The sequence below is a fragment of the Podarcis muralis genome, chromosome 4 (genome assembly GCF_964188315.1).
Source record: "Podarcis muralis chromosome 4, rPodMur119.hap1.1, whole genome shotgun sequence".
In the NCBI taxonomy this organism is placed as follows: domain Eukaryota; kingdom Metazoa; phylum Chordata; class Lepidosauria; order Squamata; family Lacertidae; genus Podarcis; species Podarcis muralis.
In genome coordinates, this window is record NC_135658.1 from 3,051,102 (window position 1) to 3,065,193 (window position 14,092).

Below are 14,092 nucleotides of genomic sequence, written 5' to 3' on the forward strand. Positions count from 1 at the left end.
ATCAGTGCGTGGAATGTGGAAAGAGCTTCAGGAAGAGCTCCAATCTCAGTTCCCATCAAAGGATTCATACGAAGAGTGGAAAACCCTTCATTATACAACTTTCAGCGCTAGAGAAAAACACACCACTTTAAACAGGCCTTTGGCTGAATGACATCTAATGCCCTTTTTAAATGTGGTGGGGAGTTGGGGGTTACAGGTTTTGGGCTGTGTGTTTTGTGTTTTCATTGTGTGATTTTATGTTGTAACCGTCCTGTGACCTGTGGGTGTAGGGAATGGGAGCCAACTCTTAGGGTCTGAGGGCTCTTTGCCCCCCAATAAGATATGTGAGGGGGCCACCCCCCCAGTTCATAGGAACAGCCATTCAAATGGCATGCTTGCACCGCATCCTGTGACTGTTTAACCGAGGTGGGGCTTACTAAACCCCTCCTATATTTTATTCAAGTTGGCAGCCCTGCTATAGGGTGCTATAGAAATGAAATAAATATAATAACACCATCTTGATCGCCTTCATCTGCACATGTTCCAGCTTGACAATATCCTTTGTATTATCATCATTTAAAAAAAATTATGTGCCCATCATCTGAGGATTTCATGGTGTTTCACAACAAAAACAGACAGGTTGAACGCAGGGCTTTCTCAAAAACAAGTTAAGCCCGATAAATCTCTCTTTTTCATTTCTTTTTTTGGATGCAGTTACAAACTTTGTTGATCACGGGACTGCTGTGAAAATACTGCATCTCAATTTCAGTAAGGCTTTTGACAAAGTCCTCTGCGACATTTATGTGAGGAAGCTGGTGAAATGTGGGCTGAATGAGGTAACTGGTGGATTTGACTGACCGAACCCAAATTGTCCTCCTCCATGGTTCCTCCTCATCCTGGGGAAAAGTGACCAGAGGGGTGCTGCAGGGTTCTGTCCTGGGCCCGTTGTTGTTCAACGTCTTTATAAACGACTTGGATGAAGGAACTGAGGGGATGCTCATCCCATTTGCAGACGACACCAAACGGGGAGCGGAGGCCAATGTGGCAGAAGGCAGATTCCGATCAAGGGCAGGAATAGTCATATTTACCCCTAGGTATTTCACTTTTTTCACCAATGATAAACCTGTTTCTCCCTGAAACCTTTCCTTTTCATTCGATGTTAAATTCTTCTCCAACACCATGGTTTTTCATTTATTCAACTTAAATCCTGCCACCTGACCAAATTCTTGTATTATTTCCAAAGCTCTCTTAGTACTAGGGATTGGCTCCTGTAATGTCAAGACTAGGTCATCTGCATATGCTTTAAGTTTATAATGTTTAGCTCCGACCTGTATACCCTGAATCTGTTGGTCCCTTCTGATCATGTTCAGCAAGACCTCCAGTACTGAAATAAAAAGCGGTGGGGAAATTGGGCAACCTTGTCGTGTCCCTTTCTCTATCTTAACTTCCTCCGTAACTGCATTGTTCACTATTAGTTTTGCCCTCTGTTCTGAATAAATCGCACTTATACCATTTCCAAACCTTTCTCCCACCCCCATCCCTTGCAAATTTTTCTTCATAAAACTCCAAGAAATGTTGTCAAAGGCTTTCTCCGCATAAATAAATATCAAAACGGCTTTTGTGTTAATATTAACTTGCAATTTTTCAAGAATGTCAATCAAGTTCCTTGTGTTGTTTGACATATATCTGCCTGGAAGAAAGCCAGCTTGGTCCTTATGTATCAATCCAGACAAAACTTTTTTCAGTCTTTTAGCCAAAATGTCAGCAAAGATTTTGTAATCCACGTTAAGTAGGGATATGGGGCGGTAATTTTTAAGTTGTGTCTTTTCAGATTCATTTTTCGGTATAAGTGTGATGTAGGCCTCTTTCCACGTTTCCGGCGCTCTTTTCCCCTCCATTATCTCATTGCAGACCTCCGTTAACCGATCAAGGGCAGGAATAGTACCACTTTCTTCTGCCTTGGTCAGGACCCACCTAGAATATTGTGTTCAATTCTGGGCACTACAATTTAAGTATCTTAAATTTTGTTTGCCCAGGGAAATCAAGAAGGTGAGGGAACACAATCCATATTCCTTTTATAACACGTGGCAAATGTTTGTTGAATATATAAATTGTTAAAACTGTTGCAGGAATCCACCCAACACTCACGGGAAAATGTATCGTGGTCTTTTAGAACAGGCATCCCCAAACTCGGGACCAGTGGTCAGGGATGATGGGAATTGTAGTCCCAAAACATCTGGAGGGCCGAGTTTGGGGATGCCTGTTTTAGAATAATGAAATGAAACTTTAACAAATGACATGCTGAAAGTCTGAAATTCCATCAGGACAAGTTACTTTTTGTTTACTGTTGTAACTATTGCTTTCTGAATATTTATCTTCTGTACCATGAAGATAAAGGAAAAAAAATGTTTTTTAAAAAGGAGATGGGGAAATTATGTGTACTATTCCATCAAACTGCTTGCATGTGTTGAGTTTTATTTGGAGACTGTAACTCCCAGTAATTTCATTATCTGTATGTGTTTCTGTGTGTTCAGCACACATGATTGCAGGTGAGACTGAATAAAACACTTCATCGGAAAAAATAGAAGCATCTAATGTTCCCTGGACTTTTAATAATAAATAATAATAATTTTATTATTTATACCCCGCCCTCCCCAGCCAAGGCCGGGCTCAGAGCGGCTTAGAAGCAATAATAAAAACAAGATGAATGATTGCAACTTAAAAACAAAATTAAAATACAACATTGAAATATTGAAACATTAAAATATTAAAATGTAGCCTCATCGCAGGAGGAGAAGGAAAGGAAAAAAGAAAGAGAGGGAGGGAGGGAATCAAATTGGCTCCAAGCCAAAGGCCAGGTGGAACAACTCTGTCTTACAAGCCCTGCGGAAAGAAATCAGATCCTGCAGGGCCCTGGTCTCATGAGGCAGAGCATTCCACCAGGCTGGAGCCATCACTGAAAAGGCCCTGGCTCTGGTTGAAGCCAATCTAACTTCCTTAGGGCCCGGGACCACTAGGGTGTCGTTATTTATGGACCTTGAGGCTCTCCGTGGGGCATACCAGGAGAGGCGGTCCCGTAGGTACGAGGGTGCTAGGCCGTGAAGGGCTTTAAAGGTCAAAAGCAGCACCTTAAATCTGACCCTGTACTCCACCGGGAGCCAGTGCAGCTGGAAAAGCACTGGTTGAATATGTTCCCATGGCAGGGACCCCGTGAGGAGCCTTGCTGCAGCATTCTGCACCCGCTGGAGTTTCTGGGACAGCTTCAAGGGCAGCCCCGCGTAGAGTGAATTACAGTAGTCAAGCCTAGAGATGACCGTCGCATGGATCACTTTTAGGGCAATGCATGGTGCTTTTGTTTGACACATAAAAATCTGGCTGCTCCCAAAGATTGTCTGTCTGTCTCTGCACCACAACACTGCTTTGGAACGGCTTCTTTCTGATTGGTGGTTAAAATGACTATTGGCTGGTGCTGGTGCTTGAGGATGATGAAAGGTACTTAACGAAAAAAGTTGGGTTTACAAAAAACTCCCTAAAGCCACGTTTCTCAGGCTAGGCGAGCCATTGTCCTGGTCCCACTCATCTTATGGTGGACTACAAAGCTCTTAACAGCTTCTGACCAGATTGCCTTCCCCCATGTATTCCCAACTCAACTGCTTTGAGAAAACTGGCACAGTTACTGGTTCCACATAGAACACCTGTACTTGTGAGAAAGCAAAGTTTTAGTGTGGCGACACAGGTAGACTTTGGAACTCCCTGCCTGCACTTCTTTTTTTATTCCTTTTTTATTTTTTTGGTGCCTGCAAAAATAAATAAATGTTTGTTTAGGCAAGCCCATCCAGATATTTAAAATGTGGACATGCATTTTAATCTCATTCTCAGCAAATGGTTCATTTGTAATTATTTCTAAATATTTTAAATAGTTGTGTGTAACTTCTTTTACTGATGAAAAAAATTCTGTATGTGTGTGTGGGGGGGGGTGAAACCGGGTACCACCTGACCTTGCTATGCCTCTGGAGCTGGAGCTGCAGAATTGGTCCTTTTCCCTGCAAGCTGCTACTCCACTTTCAGGCCAAGGGAGGGAGATGCTCAGAGTCCAGCCAAGAGCCTCACCCCACAAAGGGATATCTGGGCATGGGCGTAGCCAGGGGGGCAGCTGGCCCCCAAAATCCATAAAAAATGATAAGAATATGAGGTTCTGCCAAGGGAGAGAGGGCTGAGCTGGAGGGGCTCGGCTTGGCAAGGGTTAAAGGGAACTGAGCTGCCTTCCTAGAGAGGACAGGAAGCAAGGGGGGGCCAGGTCCTCCAGAGCCAAGGCCCCTCCCTCCCCAGTCCTTTCCTGCAAGGAAGGGGGGGGGTGTTGCTTTGTGTCTCTCCTGCAAGGGCTGCCTCGCTCTCCCCTCCTGGGATCTGGTGAGTCTCCCCTCTCTCCCCCCAGAGGGTGCAGTGGGGAGACGGTGGGGGGTCCCAGGGCTGCAGCAGAAGAGGGTGCATGGGGGGGGGGGGCTGATCTGCTCATGCAGGGGGGGACCCCAAGTCAGGGAGGAGAGGGTCCTGCCAGGGAGGGGCCAGGTCTGCCACGCTCTCCTTCCTGCAGATCAGAGGATCCCAAAATCATTTGGCCCTCCGCCCCCCCCTTTCAGAAAAGATCTCCCTTCTTTAAACAAAGGAGTCCCTGGGACTTTAACTCTGTGTGACATCGCTCAGCCTCATTGCACAACAGAGGAAACATCTGCAAATCGTTTTCCAAAGCTGGAGGAGGAGGTGGACTAGCCCCCCCCCCAAAAAAAAAGGTGGGAGAGAGAGGCCAGGAATAAAGAGAGGGATCCCAGCCCAGAGTCTGGCTGCTGCATTGGGGACCAGTTTCCCAGTGTCTCCCAGGGCAGCTCCCCACGGAGGCCACTGCAGCCATCCCCTCGCACCCAGAGCAGGGCATCCCAGGACCACATCCTCTCTGTCCCAAAGGGATTGTTGCTGGAAAACCAGCCGGAAATGGGCGCTGCTACTCACTGAGCCTCCAGGGACCTTGGCATCAATGGCTGTGTGTGGGTGAAGCCATCTAAGAGAATAATAATGTCCAGATACATTCCTGGCCCTCAGAGCAAAGAAAAAGGGACCCCACCCCAGGAGTCTGCCTGGAGAGCGGCAGAGAGTCCAAGTGCAAGAAAAGGAGACAGAAGCAGGGGAGTGGGGGTGGGGGGAGAGCAACTCCTGAGGACCCCCGAGTGAGGACCCCCACTAGAGCCAAGCATCCATTTTCCACAAGATACAAATGACTTCCTTGTCAGTCAGTTCTGACTTCATGCATTGACTGGAAGGCAGGAGCAACCAGGCTGATTCATCTCCCAGAAATCCCTTCCGCTGCCTCCACATTTTGCATTGCAATCTTCTAGGAGAGCTAGAGGCTGCTTCCTCCTCTTCCTCCTCCTCCTCTTCCTCCTCCTCCTCCTCTTTCTTCTTCTTCTTCTTCCTCCTCCTCCTCCTCTTCTCCTTTTTAAAAAGGCTCTTTCCACCTGGCCTAGGGGGTGAAGCCCAGACTCATCCTGCCCTACTGTGTTAAATATCTATTCTGTAGTTGACCTCCTTTGTAAGGTTTTATTTTGACATCTTTATAAGAATATTTGTTTTCTGCTATGTTGCTTTGACTATAGACTATATATTTGACTTTCTTCCAATGGTTTTATTTCTATTTTATTGATTTTGTGAGATGTGAAACTGCAGTCAAGTACAATATTCCTACAGTGGACGACACATTAGGGGATGTTTTCTCCCACTCAGGAGAAGACTTCCTGTTTCCTCCTGAGCTGGGACAGACTTCCACTCCATGTGACTTGAAGAGGGTGCAGTCTGTTGTACTAGCATGGAGGAGCACACGGCCTCCATCTTCTGATCAGTGTGCTGTCTCCATTTTGTATGTTGCTGTGTGTTTGGGGAAGTGACTCTTTAGTGGCAGTCATTGGGACTAACTTCTTTATGGAATAGTTCTAGTTGTTATGTAACAACCTGCCTGTCTGTGAACGTGAAAAATCTGTGAGTAAACTACTTTTATATTAACGTGAATCAGATTATTGTGCTTATTCATTTAAAAGGGATTGGAAGGGATTTTACCAGGAAGGAATCTTTAATAGTAAGACTCAGATGAGTCAGCAACAAGCTGATCGCTGCGTAATCTAAAAAAGGGGGATGTATGGAACTAGAATATGGAACTTGCTAGTGCATGTTAGGAAGGATATCGTTCAATAATATATCTTCTTCTAACTCCCCAATTATCCCCTCAGATTTAATATGCTGTAAACCGCTTTGAGATTTATCTCTAAAATATAAAGTGTTATAGAAATTTAAATAAATAAAATAGCTCATGGTTTGGGCTGTGGTGCAGTCCAGCCCTGGTTCCCTCCAAGACTCATCCATGCTTGCTCAGGGAACCTTTTTCTTCTCCTGATATTAGACAACTTTTGTAACTGAACAATGTATTTGCTTTGTAGGATTTGCTAGCGCGACTCCTTAAGACAGACAGAACTTGGCAGAAGACCAAAGGGTTCCTTCCGATCTCTCAGAGGCTTCCTGGGAGCACAGATGGGTCAGCGAGACTCAGCTGGCCCTGGAACAGAAAGAGGCCATGCCATCCAAACTGGGAGCAGTGGGGGGTTCTGGGAAAACTCTGTGCAGAAGATCCTGGGTGAGGAGGACACCCTCCGCTCAGAGGTGCAGAGCCAGCAGTTGAGGCAGTTCTGCGGCCAGGAGGCCAAAGGACCCCGAGAGGTTTGCAGCCGACTCTATCACCTTTGCCACCAGTGGCTGAAGCCAGAAAGGCACACGAAAGCTGAGATGCTGGACCTGGTGATCTTGGAGCAGTTCCTGGCTGTCCTTCCGCCAGAGATGGAGAGCTGGGTGAGGGAATGTGGAGCAGAGACCAGTTCACAGGCAGTGGCCCTGGCCGAAGGTTTCCTCCTGAGTCAGGCAGAGGAGAGAAAGCAGGTGAGAGAGACTTTCCTCTAGATACTCCCAAGGCCTCCAAACAGGACAGAAAACATCCCATCATGCTCTACTGATGGCTCATTTTTTTTTCTGGGAAAGCATCCATGGAATGAGTTCTGACATCCTTAAAGCTGTTGGCCCTGACATTCATTTTTTATTTTTTATTTTTTTAATATATATTTTTATTAGTTTTCCAATATAAAACTATACAAAACAAAACATCCAATTTATCACCAACAGCTTTTTTTTTACTTCCATCAACATGTCTGATAATTCTCCATCTTGATCACTTCTTGCACATTTCTTAATTTAATATTGCACTACAATAATATCTTAATTTAACTTATTTTTTAAACAATATTTCTACCATACATTCTCACAGAGCTTCTTGAAAGCTTACAAATGTTATCTGGTCATCACATATAGTTTTCATATACTCTGTAAATTTAATCCAGTCTTCAGTGAATCTCTGGTCTCGTCGGTTCCGGATCCTTCCTGTTAATTTATCAAGTTCTGCATATTCCATTAATTTCATTCTCCATTTTTCAATCATAGGTAATTCTTCTTGTTTCCATTTTTGGGCCATTAGTATTCTTGCTGCCGTTACTGCGTATAAAAATAACTTCCATTATGTCTTATTAATTTCATTTCCTATTATTCCTAATAGAAATGCTTCTGGTTTCTTAACAAATGTATATTTCAACATCTTTTGTAACTCATTATATATCCTTTCCCAAAAGCATTTCACTTTTTTACACTCCCACCACATATGGTAAAATGTTCCTTCTTTTTCTTTACACTTCCAACATTTATTACTTTATACATTTTTGCTGATTTTACTGGTGTTACATACCATCTATATATCATTTTCATCACATTTTCCTTTATTACAGTACACGCAGTAAATTTCAGTCCTTCATTCCACAATTTAACCCAGTCTTTAAATTGTATATTATATCCAAAATCTTTGGCCCAATGGATCATAACCGATTTAACCTCCTCGTCCTTTGTATACCATTCCAATAATAATTTATACATTTTAGACAAAAATTTTACGTCATCATTCAGTACTTCCAATTGATATTTTGATTCCTTGTCGGTAAAACCTCTTTCTAATACATCTTTTTTAAACATTTCATTAATGTTTTCGTCGCCTCCAAAGGAGGTTACCTGGCGGTCGGGGGAATCACAAAACGGCTGTGCCGGGATCCTGCCCCCTGGATCTCCTTCCAGGGGTGTTTTAGGGGGCTGCGGCGCCCTTGCAGCACCCCCTTTTTCCTCCCAAGAGCTGGATTCCCTTTCCAGAGAGAAATCCCGCTTGTCTTCGCTCCCGCGATCAGCCGGAATTCTCTCTGACATTCATTTTTAAATCCTTCTCCCCATTCTCTCTTTTGAATCCTTGTTTCTTTTTCAGAGAAAGGATCTCTTTGCAGAAATGGACCAGATTTCTTCTGAGGCAGAGAGGCCTCCGCTGAGCACCAGAGAGAGGCCACTGGGTAAGGAGGAAGGTGGTGTTTCTCTGTTTGGTCTCATTCTGTTGGTTTTCCAACTCATCAGAGGAGGGAAGATATATTTTTTCACACATAACATCTCTAATGCACCCAAATATCCAAATGCACTCAACAGGCGAGACTTTCTCAAAGGCCCCTGTGTAGTTTGAGATGCACTGATTTACCTGCGAGACAAGAAGGCACTCTGGGCCTCCCCCTTACCTTTTTTCTCTTGCAGGTGACACAGTGATACTGGCTAGACCTCTTCAACCATCTCTGAATGGGGACAGAATGGAAGCAGCGGCTGTGGAACCAGATCAGGTCAGGGGAAGCAGCCTTGTGGGGACAGAGGCCAAGGGGTGGAAGAATGTCCTAGCTCAAGGAGTGGTGGTGAACAACAGTGTTGTCTCAGAGGAAGACATTTCCCTTCTTCTTCTAGGGTCCAGTGTGCTTTGAAGATGTTGCTGTTTGTTTCACGGATGAGGAGTGGGCGTTGCTGGATCCTGACCAGAGAGCTCTGCATAAGGACGTCATGGAGGAGAATTCTGGGATCATGGCCTCTCTTGGTAAGGCTCCTAGTGGAATCATAATATCAGTTTTTAAATTCAAAACTCCATATGTCACGAACCTCATATATTTTCACAGACCTCGACAGCGCCCCCTACAACACTGGATATTACAGTATCCCCCCCCAAAAAAAAACCTTGAATAGTAAATTACTGTTTTTTCTGTGTATGTTCTTCCTCCCGTTTCAGCTTATTAAACAAGCAGCAGCCTGGTCTGAACTCCCCAGGCCCTTTTGACTGTAAACTTCAGAGTTGTTAGGGAAGTTGAAGTAGCCTCTGTCAGGTTTTCTGTTTTTGTTTTTCCTCCCGTCAGTCTTTGGTTGTCCAAAGAGAAGACTGACATTGGAAACGGAGGGATGCCATGATGGAGCCAAACAAAATCGATTCAAGAGAAGAGCCAGGCTTATCGAATCACAAGTTCCCCAAAGGATGTCGGTTGATCCCCGTTAATTAATGCACCCAACCCTTCAGAAAACCATCCATCTAACCCACTTGTGTTATGCCTCTATTACCAGATTTAACAAGTATTCTTCCTTAATTTCTCCCTGAGGTGCTAATCCATTTCTCTTCATTGTAGATAGAGATGGACTGGAAATTAACAACATGGGTGACCATGACAAAATCCCCACAATGGAGAAGCTGAATAAATATCTTGAATGTGGGAAAAGTTCCTTTTCCACTTCCCATCAAAGAAATCCCATTGGGAAGAAACCCTATCAGTGCATGGAATGTGGAAAGAGATTCAGTCAAAAGGTCAATCTCACTTCCCATCAAAGAATTCATACAGGGGAGAAACCCTATCAGTGTGTGGAATGTGGAAAGAGCTTCAGGAATAGCTCGAAACTCACTTCCCATCAAAGAATTCATACAGGGGAGAAACCCTATCAGTGTGTGGAATGTGGAAAGAGCTTCAGGAATAGCTCCTGTCTCACTTCCCATCACAGAATTCATACAGGGGAGAAACCCTATCAGTGTGTGGAATGTGGAAAGAGCTTCAGGAATAGCTCGAAACTCACTTCCCATCAAAGAATTCATACAGGGGAGAAACCCTATCAGTGTGTGGAATGTAGAAAGAGCTTCAGTACCAGCTCCTGTCTCACTTCCCATCACAGAATTCATACAGGGGAGAAACCCTATCAGTGTGTGGAATGTGGAAAGAGCTTTACTCAAAGCCAAAATCTCACTTCCCATCAAAGAATTCATACAGGGGAGAAACCCTATCAGTGTGTGGAATGTGGAAAGAGCTTCACTCAAAGCCAAAATCTCACTTCCCATCACAGAATTCATACAGGGGAGAAAACCTATCAGTGTGTGGAATGTGGAAAGAGGTTCACTGAAAGCCACAAGCTCACTTCCCATCAAAGAATTCATACAGGGGAGAAACCCTATCAGTGTGTGGAATGTGGAAAGAGTTTCACTCAGAGCCACAATCTCACTTCCCATCACAGAATTCATACAGGGGAGAAACCCTATCAGTGTGTGGAATGTGGAAAGAGCTTCAGTCAGAGCTCCCATCTCACTTCCCATCACAGAATTCATACAGGGGAGAAACCCTATCAGTGTGTGGAATGTTTAAAGAGCTTCAGTAGGAGCTCCTCTCTCAGTTTCCATCAAATAATTCATAAAGGGGAGAAACCCTATCAGTGTGTGGATTGTGGAAAGAGCTTCAGTCACAGCAGCAGTCTCAGTCGCCATCAGAGAATTCATACAGGGGAGAAACCCTATCAGTGTGTGGAATGTGGAAAGAGCTTCAGTTTCAACCACCATCTCACTTCCCATCAGAGAATTCATACAGGGGAGAAACCCTATCAGTGTGTGGAATGTGGAAAGAGCTTCCGGAGGAGCTCCTCTCTCAGTTCCCATCAAAGAATTCATACAAAGTTCCCAAAACCCATCATTATACAGCTTTCAGCGCCAGGGAAAAACTCATCTCTTTAACCAGTCCTTTGGCTGATTGACATCTAATGCCCTTTTACAATGTGGTGGGGAGGTGGGGGTTACAGGTTTTTTGGGGGGTGTTTTGTGTTTTCATTGTGTGGTTTTATGTTGTAACCGTCCTGAGACCTGTGGTATAGAGAATAAGAGCCAACTCTTAGAGTCTGAGGGGTCTTTGCCCCCCAATAATATATTTGAGGGGGCCACCCCCCAGTTCATAGGAACAGCCATTCAAATGGCATTCTTGCACCGCATCCTGTGACTGTTTAACTGAGGCGGGGCTTGCTAAACCCCTCCTATATTTTATTCAAGTTGGCACCCCTGCTATAGGGCGCTATAAAAGTCAAATAAATGCATAAATAAAATAAAACGATCTTGGTCGCCTTCTTTTGCACTTGTTCCAGCTTGTCAATATCCTTCTTAATATTAGCATTTTAAAAAAATTATGTACCCTTCATGGCTTTCTCAAAAACAAGTAAAGCTAGAGAAATATCTCTTTTTTCTTTTTCTTTTTTTGGATGGAGTTACAGATTGTTTCTCAGGGGACTGCTGTGGTAATAGTGCATCTTAATTTCAGTAAGGTTTTTGACAAAGTCCCCCGTAATATTTATGTGAGGAAGCTGGTAAAAGGAGGCTGAACTTGGTAACTGTTAGGCGGATTTGACTGACCGAAGCCAAAGAGGACTCCTTCATGGTTCCTCATCATCCTGGAGAAAAGTGACAAGATGGGTGCTGCAGGGTTCTGTCCTGGGCCCGTTGTTGTTCAAGTTCTTTATAAATGACATGGTTGAAGGAAATGAGGGAATGCTCATCACATTTGCAGACGACACCAAACGGGGAGCGGAGGCCAATGTGGCAGAAGGCAGAATCCGATCAAGGGCAGGAATAGTACCACTTTCTTCTGCCTTGGTCAGGCCCCACCTAGAAAGAGAGCCAGCAAGCAGAAAGTGCAGAGTTCGAGAATGCTGAGCTCTTTCAGTCAGCTCTAGGTATTCTGTTGTATCTGTCCCAATGGAGCAGACCAGACATTGCCTTTGCTACCAACCTGCTAAGTAGGGAAGCGTCAAAGCCCAGTTTGAGTTCTTGGCACGGTATCAAGCGGGTACTGCGCTACCTGCAGCATACCAAAGATTTCTGTCTTAAGCTACCTGCTGAAGGTGAGGCGAAGCTCACATGCTATGCGGACAGTGACTGGGCGAATTCGCAGGACCGCAAGTCTGTGTCTGGGTTGGTGGTAAAGTTTGGGAAGTCACTAATTGGGTGGAAGTCCCGGAAGCAAAGTCTCATTGCGCTGTCTTCTACTGAGGCTGAATTCAGTGCACTGTCAGATTTGTGCCGGGAACTAGAGTTCTATAGATGCTTGGTGCAAGAGATCTATGGGGATTGTAGCTTGCCCATCACGGTTTGGGAGGACAATCAACCTTGTTTGAAATTGGCTGAATCTCCGCAATTTAAGGCCAGAACCAAGCATCTGGACATACGTTTCCAAAATGTGTGTCAGAGTGTTTAGTCAGGTTTGATAGGCTGAAGTACTGTGCCAGTCACATTAACTTGGCCGATGGATTTACCAAACCTTTAAGCTTCCAGCGTCATGGGGAGTTTTGTGGTGGTTTGGAGTTGGGGGTAAGTTCTGTACATACTTTCCCCACAGTAGCGCAGGACGAGAGGGGGTGTGAAGAGAACCTGAGCTTACAGGGTTAAACAGCTCAGAGTGTACGCCCTGCCTACTGTTGGGAGGGGGGGGCTCTGCGTCATTTCCGGGTCTCTCAAGTCTTTGTTTCTCTCTACTTTCGCTTTTGAGGAGAGTGGACGTGTTTTTCACGATGCTGTTCGCTGTGATAGATAATGGATAGTCTGCTGTAAATAAAACTGCTTTTAGCTGCTAAGATCCTGAGTGGACTTTATTTAAGCACACTGAAGCATGCACTGGAGTTTTTTGAAGCTTTCTCTTACCGCTGCTGATCTTTGCTTTTGCTCAGAGCATCGGAATGTGAACTTTGGAATGCAGAGGCCTGGCAAGAGATTGCGCAATGAAAGCGGGCCGGACGCCAGGCTTATCTGAGCAAGAAATCAATCACCTTTAACACTGTATGTGTTTCTGTGTGTTCAGCACACATGATTGCAGGTGAAACTGAGTAAAACACTTCATCGGAAAAAATAGAAGCATCTAATGTTCCCTGGACTTTTAATAATAAATAATAATAATTTTATTATTTATACCCTGCCCTCCCCAGCCAAGGCCGGGCTCAGAGCGGCTTAGAAGCAATAATAAAAACAAGATGAATGATTACAACTTAAGAACAAAATTAAAATACAACATTGAAATATTGAAATGTTAAAATATTAAAATGTAGCCTCATCACAGGAGGAGAAGGAAAGGAAAAAAGAAAGAGAGGGAGGGAATCAAATTGGCTCCAAGCCAAAGGCCAGGCGGAACAACTCTGTCTTACAGGCCCTGCGGAAAGAAATCAGATCCTGCAGGGCCCTGGTCTCATGAGGCAAAGCGTTCCACCAGGCTGGAGCCATCACTGAAAAGGCCCTGGCTCTGGTTGAAGCCAATCTAACTTCCTTAGGGCCCAGGACCACTAGGGTGTTGCTATTTATGGACCTTGAGGCTCTCTGTGGGGCATACCAGGAGAGGCGGTCCCGTAGGTACGAGGGTCCTAGGCCGTGAAGGGCTTTAAAGGTCAAAAGCAGACCTTAAATCTGACCCTGTACTCCACCGGGAGCCAGTGCAGCTGGAAAAGCACTGGGTGAATATGCTCCCATGGCAGGGACCCCGTGAGGAGCCTCGCTTTCTGCACCCGCTGGAGTTTCTGGGACAGCTTCAAGGGCAGCCCCGCGTAGAGCGAATTACAGTAGTCAAGCGTAGAGATGACCGTCGCATGGAACACTTTTAGGGCAATGCATGGTGCTTTTGTTTGACACATAAAAATCTGGCTGCTCCCAAAGACTTGTCTGTCTGTCTCTGCACCACAACACTGCTTTGGAAAGGCTTCTTTCTGATTGGTGGTTAAAATGACTATTGGTTGGTGCTGGTGCTTGAGGATGATGAAAGGTACTTAACGAAAAAAGTTGGGTTTACAAAAAACTCCCTAAAGCCACGTTTCTCAGGCTAGGCGAGCCATTGTCCTGGTCCCACTCATC

General features: G+C 44.9%; 2 protein-coding genes across 7 annotated transcripts in view; one reads left to right on the plus strand and one right to left on the minus strand.

The window, feature by feature from the left end:
• Positions 1 to 12,831, plus strand: part of LOC114595223 (uncharacterized) — a 646,585-nt gene extending 633,754 nt beyond the window's left edge. The window contains exons 1-6 of one of the 2 annotated variants that reach the window (XM_077927842.1): positions 4,280 to 4,389; positions 6,462 to 6,954; positions 8,369 to 8,450; positions 8,683 to 8,765; positions 8,884 to 9,010; positions 9,588 to 12,831. In XM_077927842.1, the coding sequence (XP_077783968.1) occupies positions 6,553 to 6,954; positions 8,369 to 8,450; positions 8,683 to 8,765; positions 8,884 to 9,010; positions 9,588 to 10,948 (2,055 nt within the window). In that variant the 5' untranslated portion in view covers positions 4,280 to 4,389; positions 6,462 to 6,552 and the 3' untranslated portion in view covers positions 10,949 to 12,831. Of the gene's footprint in view, positions 1 to 4,279; positions 4,390 to 6,461; positions 6,955 to 8,368; positions 8,451 to 8,682; positions 8,766 to 8,883; positions 9,011 to 9,587 lie in introns of those variants that run through there. The other variant, XM_077927843.1, reaches the window with a different exon arrangement.
• Positions 1 to 14,092, minus strand: part of LOC114595218 (zinc finger protein 75D-like) — a 437,997-nt gene that overhangs the window by 62,348 nt on the left and 361,557 nt on the right. The window lies entirely within an intron of this gene.